This window comes from Ovis canadensis, chromosome 15, assembly GCF_042477335.2.
Source record: "Ovis canadensis isolate MfBH-ARS-UI-01 breed Bighorn chromosome 15, ARS-UI_OviCan_v2, whole genome shotgun sequence".
Classification (NCBI taxonomy): domain Eukaryota; kingdom Metazoa; phylum Chordata; class Mammalia; order Artiodactyla; family Bovidae; genus Ovis; species Ovis canadensis.
The window spans coordinates 88,164,559-88,173,113 of NC_091259.1; the positions used below are offsets into that span (position 1 = coordinate 88,164,559).

At 53.9% G+C, this 8,555-nt stretch overlaps 1 protein-coding gene and 1 non-coding gene across 4 annotated transcripts; both read right to left on the reverse strand.

Moving 5' to 3' along the window:
• Positions 1-1,543: 1,543 nt before the first annotated feature.
• LOC138420069 (proteoglycan 3-like) lies at positions 1,544-7,850 on the reverse strand. 3 transcript variants are annotated; one of them, XM_069553173.1, is made up of 6 exons: positions 7,772-7,850; positions 7,272-7,405; positions 6,538-6,836; positions 3,749-3,880; positions 2,472-2,583; positions 1,544-1,717 (listed from the first exon to the last, which is right to left on the reverse strand). In XM_069553173.1, the coding sequence occupies exons 2-6, from the start codon at positions 7,330-7,332 to the stop codon at positions 1,659-1,661; spliced, it is 663 nt and encodes a 220-aa protein (XP_069409274.1). In that variant the 5' UTR covers positions 7,333-7,405; positions 7,772-7,850; the 3' UTR covers positions 1,544-1,658. The 3 variants fall into 3 exon arrangements, with proteins under 3 accessions (XP_069409274.1, XP_069409276.1, XP_069409277.1); XM_069553175.1 differs by having other exon boundaries at positions 7,621-7,829; XM_069553176.1 differs by having other exon boundaries at positions 7,740-7,804.
• Positions 4,572-4,643, reverse strand: TRNAR-ACG (transfer RNA arginine (anticodon ACG)). Its single transcript has one exon. It is a non-coding gene; the product is annotated as a tRNA-Arg (tRNA).
• Positions 7,851-8,555: the final 705 nt, after the last annotated feature.

An 8,555-nucleotide genomic window follows, 5' to 3' on the forward strand; every position in this document is an offset into this window, starting at 1 on the left:
TGGATGTGAGTGTTGGACTATAAAGAAAGCTGAGTGCTGAAGAATTTATGGTTTTGAACTGTAGTGTCGGAGAAGACTCTTGAGAGTCCCTTGGACAGCAAGGAGATCCAACCAGTCCATCCTAAAGGAGATCAGTCCTGAGTGTTCACTCGGAGGACTGATGCTGAAGCTGAAACTCCAATACTTTGGCGACCTGATGTGAAGCTGACTCATTGGCAAAGACCCTGATGCTGGGAAAGATTGAGGACAGGAGGAGAAGGGGACGATGGAGGATGAGATGGTCCATGATGGACATGAGTCTGAGTAAACTGTGTGATTGGTGATGGACAGGGAGGCCTGGCATGCTGCAGTCCAGGGGGTTGCAAAATGTTGGGCACGACTGAGTGACTGAACTGACTGAATGGACATCACCACCCCTACCTCACACACTCACCCCTAGGAGAACCTAGGCTCCCACATGAGGCCCCGGTGCTTGAGGGCATGAACTTAGGGTCAGACAGTGGAGGGGTGGTACTGGTTCCATCGTCTACTAACTTTCTTCGTTTGAGATCTGGATGCACCGCACACATACCTCATGGGGGTGTTATGAGGGTTAAAGGACGTAATGCACAGGAAATGCTTAGCCCAGAACACGCAGTGAGCTCACAGCAAAAGCTGCGGCCATCATTTGCATCTTGCAGAAAGGACAGCATTGAGAATGTCACAGTAGAACAAGACTGCAGGCTCGCAGGTGTCCTGAGGAGTCCCTGCAAGGCCTGCTGCCGAGTCCCTGCTCCTTTACGTGCAGAGATCCTGAAACGGACGGGTGGCCAGGGAGGAAGGTGGCTCTGTGACTCTGACCCCAGAAAATGTAGAAAGGAGTCACGTGGAGAAAGCAAAGCGGAAGGCTGAGATTTCCTGAGATGAAACACTGAATCTGCCCCAAGCTGAAGAGCCGGAAGGAGGGGACCAAGGACCGAGGATTGGGCGTAAGGATGACAGCGACTCTCCAGAGAAAGGAGAGAGGGGGCAGCAGTCTTAGAAGCTGGGGCCTTTGAGCACAGACGGCTAGGAGAGCATTAAAGAAGGCCCGATCCCGAGGCCAGACCTCACAGTGGCTGAAGGAGCGGGCGACCCCGGGAGAGACCCCTTTCTCCTCCAGCACGTGGTGACCCCAGGGGGCACTCTCGGCTCCAACCAGCCCTCCAGTCCCCCTCGCCGCCTCCACTTGGAATACCACCTCTTACGGCCACACCCCACATGCCTTCCTGAATCCGAAGACAGAGGGCCAATCCCCCCCAACCCTGTGAACAAGGACCTTCTGCCACGAGACCCTGGGGGGGACTTCAGGAGCAGGACCCCCGCCCGGTCCCCGCTGCCCCCAGGGGCCACTGCAGTGAAACCCCCGGTGCCACCCGCTCCCGCCCCGCCAGCAGGAGGCCCTCTCCAGCTTTGCTTCTCAAAGTTCCCCCGCCCTGCCCGCAAAGCCAGAACAAGGCTTCCAGGATTCTCCAACCCAGAGGACTCCTCCACAGCACGCAGCAAGGAGACAACAGTCAGGAGATGCTGTGAGAACGTGGCTTTATGACCCAGGGAGGCTGGGGGGCAAGGGGGCCGAGGCTGGGACCCGGCAGGTGAGGCGGGGGGCAGGGAGGGGTGTAGGGTCTCCCGCCTCCAGCTTAGTAGGAGCAGACGAAAGGCAGCCGCCACTTGCATGAAGCACGTCGCCAGCGACCCCCTGCAGGCAGAGAGCACAGTGATGTCAGTTCACCTGAGCGTGGCCTGTGTCCCCCAGTGCCCGGGCAGGCACCTCTCAGCTGACCTTTGCCTGCCAGCCTGAGGGCCGTGTGTCTCCCCATGTCCCAGCTAGCCACGATCACTGATCTCCTCCCTTGCAGAGGCAGTGTGCTATGGGCTTCCCATGGACTGTCCTTTCATCCTCACAGTGACGCCAAGAGGTCAGGGCTGTCAGCACTCCCATTTCACAGATGGGAGAACTGAGGCTTAGTGGGATTGGTAACCTGCCCCGATCTCAGCAGACAAGTAGCGAATGGAGCCAGATGTGGACTTCCACCATCTGCCTGCAGCCCGTGTGGTCTTCTCCCCTGTTCTAAACTCCCACACGTCAGGCAGCCATGCTGTTGGGAGCTGGGGAAGCATCTGTCAGCTGGCCCTGGTTCCCACATCTTTCCCGTGTCCCTCGGCCACACCTCCCATTCCCGACTGTCCCTCCCGTCTCCCACACTCGCTCCTTGTCACCGTCCCCTCAGAGGAAGGGAAGGAGCCTCGCTGAGTCTGGAGGACACAGAGCCCCCAGCCCCGTCCAGGACCCCTCTCTCTGGCTCTGAGGATCCCTGCCCCTCAGCTCTGCTCACACACAGGGCGGGGTTCTCTAGTGGGGGAGGGTGTGAGGGGAGGCGTGTCTGTGCAGCTCACAGAGACGTGTGTGCGAGTCCACCCCTCCACCTTGTCCAGGCGCCGGGCCCCCTCACCTCTGGTGCTCAGGGCCACGCAGTTGCCTCTCCCATTCCCAGGCTGCCCTCGGGCCCAGTATCCAAAATTCCAGCGACTCCCATCGGTCCAACGAAATGTGTTGTATATGGACTAGAGAAGAGAGAGGCTGGGTCAGAGGGCGGAGGTCCAGGAAGACAGGTGCTGGGGCTCCTGAAAGTCCCTTGAGCATCCCTTCCAGATGTCTATAACCTCCTCTCACTGAATCACCTGGCTAGGACCCCACCATACAGACCCATCCCTGAGCATTTTCAGGCAGTGACACGTAACAGCAAACATCGCTTCCAGCTCTCACACAGAGCAGGCTTCTCAGACTTCACTGAGCAGACAGTCTCCTAGCGATCTGGTGGAAACAGGGATCCTGATTCGGGAGGTCTGGGGTGCGGCCCAGGGTCCTGTATTTCAACAAGTACCAGGTGATGTTGATACTCTGGTCCCGGGACCACATCTGACAGCGCTTACTTGGGCACAGTCCCCAGGTCACTCTGAGAGAAGGACCCCCTCAGAGATGAGGACACTGAAATATGGAGGCAGGCATTCAGCCAGTAACGCACAGAGCTGGGTACGAACTCTACTTCCTGACTCCAGTGATTTGCTGATAAATGTTTAACAGTCAGCTTTGGTGGAAGGTATGAGGCAGAGGGAAGAAAGAAACGTGATTTGTAATAATTGTCCATTTCTCTGGTGTAAGTGCATCCACCATGGCAGATTTAAGGCTGCAAGCGAGAAGCCCCTGAACACGGGTGAGGAAGAGACGCGCTCAGTCATCACGTCTCCTAAGTCAGCACAAGCCAGCTTCCGGGCCAGGATGAGGCTCGATGGGGGCAGATGGTCCCTTGAGGCTCTCAGACACGACTTCCCTGATGGTCCAGTGGTGAAGAAGCTGCCTGCCCATGCAGGGGCCATGGGTTCGATTCCTGGTCCTGGAAGACCCCACGTGCAGCAGAGCAACAAAGCCTGAGAGCCAAAACTGCTGACCCAGGGCTCTAGAGCCTCTGACAGCGACTGCGAAGCCCCTGCACCCTAGAGCCCATGATGTGCAAGGAGAGAAGCCGCCCAGTGAGAAGCCCGAGCCTCACGACTGGAGATCAGCCCCGGCTCGCTGCAACCAGAGAAAGCCTGCCGCACAGTAACGGAGTCCTGGCGCAGCCATAAATAAATAAGAATCTTTTTTAAGATAGTGAATTGATTTTACAGTATTAGACCAACAACAGCAACAAAAGACCTTCTGATACCAGGAAATTGGCCCTTCATTTACCCAGAGCTTGATGATGACGCCGATCCAGACCTTTGCTTGTTTGATCCTTCTGGCCCAGCGCGAGATGCGATTATCGAAGAGGAGGTTGTGGATGGAGACGAGGTTGCCTCGGTAGCACTTCCTGCAGATGCTCTGCACAGAGAATAGCGGGGTAGAAAATTCACTGTTTCTTGCAAGTCCCTGAGTCTTAAGGAGCAATGCAAAGAAATCAAGGAAAACGATACAATGGAAAAGACTAGAGAACTCTTCAAGATAATTGCAGATACCAAGAGAATATTTCCTGCAAGGATGGTCAGCATAAAGGACAGAAACGGTAAGGACCTAAGAGAAGCAGAAGAGATTGAGAAGAGGTGGCAAGAATACACGAAAGAGCTACACAAAAAAAAAAAACGTCCTAATGACCCAGACAACCATGATGGTGTGGTCACTCACCTCCAGCCAGACATCCTAAGGGTGACGTCAAGGGGGCCTTGGGAAGCATTACTACAAAGAAAGCTAGTGGAGGTGATGGAACTCCAGCTGAGCTATTTCAAACCCTAAAAGGAGATGCTGTGAAAGTGCCGCACAGAATGCTGCTGCTGCTAAGCCGCTTCAGTCGTGCACAGAATATTTGGCAGCATATTTGAAAAAACTTCAGCAGTGACCTCAGGACTGGGAAAGGTCAGTTTTCATTTCAGTTCAAAAGAATAGTGAATAGTGAAGTCACTCAGTCGTGTCCGACTCTTTGCGACCCCATGGACTGTAGCCTACCAGGCTCCTCTGTCCATGGGATTTGCCAGGCAATAGTCCTAGAGTGGATTGCCATTTCCTTCTCCAGGGGATCTTCCCAACCCAGGGATTGAACCCGGGTCTTCTGCATCGTAGACAGACGCTTTACCATCTGAGCCACCAGGGAAAGAATAGCAGTCCCAAAGAATGTCCAAACTGCCATACAATTGCCCTCATTTCACACGCCAGCAAGGTGAAACTCAAAATCCTTCGAGCTGGGCTTCAAGAGCACATGACTGGAGAACATCCAGAGGTACAAGCCAGGCTTAGAAAAGGCAGAGAAACCACAGATCAAACCATCAATATCTGCTGGATCCAGAAAACATCCATTTCTGCTTCGTTAACTAAGCTAACGACCTCGACTGTGTGGATCACAACAAAGGACTGTGGAAAATTCTTCAAGAGACAGGAGTCCCAGACCACCTGACCTGCCTCCTGAGAAGCCTGTGTGCAGGTCGAACAGAACATGGAACAACTGACTGGTTCCAAATTGGGAAAGAAGTATGACAAAGCTGTTTATAGTCACCCTGCTTATTTAACTTGTATGCAGAATACATCATGTGAAATGCTGGTCTGGATGAATCACAACCTGAAATAAAGAATACCAGGAGAAATATCAACAACCTCAGATATGCAGATGATATCATTCTAATGGCTGAGAGTGGAGAGGAACTAAACAGCCTCTTGATGAGGTGAAAGAGGAGAGCGGAAAAGCTGGCTTAAAACTCAACATTCAAAAAACTAAGATCATGGCATCAGGTCCCATCGCTTCATGGGAAGCAGAAGAGGATGAAGTATAAACAGTGACATTTTCTTTTCTTGGGCTCCAAAATCACTGTGGAGGTGACTGCAGCCGTGAAATTAAAAGACGTTTGTTTCTTGGAAGGAAAGCTATGGCAAACCCAGAGGATATTAAAAATCAGAAACATCACTTTGCCAACAAAGGTCCCTTTAGTCACAGGTACGGTATTTCCAGTAGCCATGTGCGGATGTGAGAGTTAGAACATAAGAAGGCCGAGCACCAAGGAACGGATGCTTTCAGATTGTGCTGGAGAAGAGTCTTGAGAGTCCTTTGGACTGCAAGGAGACCCAACCAGTCCATCCTAAAGGAATTCAAACTTGAATGTTCATTGGAAGAACTGATGCTGAAGCTGAAGCTCCAATACTTTGGCCACCTGATACAAAGAGCTGACTCACTGGGAAAGACCCTGATGCTGGGAGGGATTGGAGGCAAAGGAGAAGGAGTCGGCAGAGGATGAGGTAGTTAGATAGACTCAATGACTCAGTGGACGTGAATCTGAGCAAACTCCGTGAGATAGAGAAGGACAGGGGAGCCTAGTGTGCTGAAGTTCGTGGGGACAAAAGGAGTTCTCCTGTGTTAGCTAAGCCTCTCTGCAGCTCCTGTGTGGGACCATGCATTGCCATCTTACACGTGAAGACACAGGAGCCCGGAAAGGTGAAGCAACTTGTCCAAATGAAACAGCTGATGAAGGCAGCTCCAGGATTTAGCACAGGTGCACCTCACCCCAAAGCTTTTTATCTAACCCAGTGGGTCTCAAAGTGCAGTCCCCAGACCAACAATAACATCAACTGGGAATGAGTTATAAACATAAACCCTTACACCCCAGATCTACTAAACCTGAAATTGAGGGGATGTGCTCCAGAGACCTGTGTTTTAATCAGACTTCTGATGCGTCCTGGGACTTCCCTGGTGGCTCAGATGGTAAAGAGTCTGTTTGCAAGCTGGGAGACCCAGGTTTGATCCCTGGGTCATGCAAGAACCCCTGGAGAAGGAAATGGCAACGCACTCCAGTATTCTTGCCTGCAGAATTCCATGGACAGAGGAGTCCGGTGGGCTATACTCCATGCGGTTGCAAAGAGCCAGACACGGTTGAGTAGCTAACACATTCTGATGCACATTATGCTTGGAAACCACTCGGCTAAATAATAGGGAACAGAAGGTTGGATCCACTCTGTCTCCCCCACACCCAGACCAACACAGCAGCCTCCGTGCCACTCACCTGAGCTTTCCTAAATATGTTCGGCGTTTGTACCATCAGGTAGTGGCAGCTCTTGCATGCAGGGGTCCCCAGAAGTCGCACTGTCTCCTCTTCCTTGGGGCACTGCACGTCCTCATCTAAGTCATCTGGGTCTAACTCTGAGTCCCCCTCACCGTCATGGGCGTCCTCGGCCTGCTCTCCCTCCGACTCAAGCACCCCACCACTCAGGGCCAGCTCTCCTTCCTGCCCCCCTGAGCCTTCAGGATCCTGGCTCAGGTCTGCCTGTGTCTGCGGACTGCCCATATGGGAGGCATCCTTCTCTGCAAAAAGAAATAACCCGCCATCAGACCAGGTACCACCTTCCTCCAGGACCACAGACAGCTCTGATGGCTCCACTCAGTCTTCCTAGGGACCCCTTCTGGAACCAAAGACTGGGAATGGTCCCTTGGGGGTTGGATGAGCCAGAATTCTTGCATCACACACACAAATGCATGAGAACCTGATGCCAGCTGACACCACGTGCTGGTAATTTGGGAGTGAGAGATGTGAGAAGCCCTCCTCTTCACAAGGGGTGTTTTTCCTTGAAAAGGAGCCCTGGGGAAAAGTTCAGGTCACAGCTCTGGGTCCAGCAGAAATCTAACTAGAGAGGGGCTGGGGCAACTGCAGAGGGGCCTATGGCCCTGGACCAGCAAGAGCCAAAAACGATGCAGGAAAGAAGAGACGAAGATGTTTGAGAAGGGAAGGGGAGCACTCACCCAGGTAGAGAGCAGAAACTGTCCCCAGCAGGAGAAGGGGCAGCAGCAGGCAGCCTTTCATGTCCCTGCAGTCTTGTGACAGACACTCAGCTCCACGTTCCCTCCTGGGGACTTGCCTTGTGTCTGCAGGGTCCCTGGAACACAGTGGAAAGGCAGGGTCTGCTCAACTGGTAGATTGAAGGGCAAAGTGGAGAGCTTCCTTGTCCCCCAGCGAACAGACCCCGAGCTGGAGGATCAGGGGAAGAACAGGGGCTCGTCAGCTCAAGTCCCTTTCCCTGAGAGCGCCTCACTGCTCCCTGGGACAGCACGCAGCTCAGACCGGTGCTCCTGCAGGAACAGGCGTGCTCACCTTCAGGGCCAGAGTCAGGCCCACTGGGGAAGAAGGGGCAGGACAGTGGTCATTATGGGCAAGGGACCAGAGTCCCTGGCGTGTCCCATACAGAGCCCGGGTTCTTCCCAGACCCGGACCTGTCCTCCCGGGGAAGCCGAGGGACACTTGCCTCCTGAGTCTGAAGCCTCCGCTCTCAGCCTCTGGCTGTTGGCACACAGAAGCTGCCCTTATACCGGGCTTTGCGGAAGTGGGAAGAGGTCAGGGGGATTGCCCCAGGCTCGGGGGTTGGACAGCGGGGCTGATAAGAGGTTGGCTCAGTCCTCCCACCGTTGGGCCCTGCTCTCTGCTGGGATGTCAGGGCCCTGCCTCCTGTTTGGACATAGGTGCCCTAACACCCTAGTATGCTCCTGAAGCCCCCGTGACTACTGTCCAGACTGAATTTTCATCAGTGCCCTAAAGGGTCCAGGTCTGAACAATCCTCTTCAGTCCCAGAAGCAGCCTTCCCTGGGTCAGTTTTCCAGCAAATGCTGTGGAGGATCCAGGGAGCAGGGAGAGCAGGGGGAGGAGGGGGAGGCTCGGGGTCTCGGCCTCCTGAGCTCTGGTGGGGGCCCTGTGTGTGTGCTTCCTGTGCGGCACATCCCGAATCCTCACCTTCCTAAGCTCGGTCCCAGGAGAACGTGCGATCAGCCCGACTTCACTGATGTGAAGAATGAGATTAGAGAGGGCCGGTGCCTTGCCAAGGTTGTGCAGGAGGTGGGGAGCTGGGATACTAAGCCTCTGAGGCTGAACCCTTCTCTCCCTGTCTCTGTCTGTCTGTCCCCCTCTTTCCCCTCTTCACTCTCTTCCTGTTTCTCCCTCTCCTTCTCTTGCTCTCTTTCTCATTTTTAAAATGAAAAATTGATGCTCTTTCCTTTACGCTGCCACTCTAGTTGAAGGTTCTCAACCTTTACGTC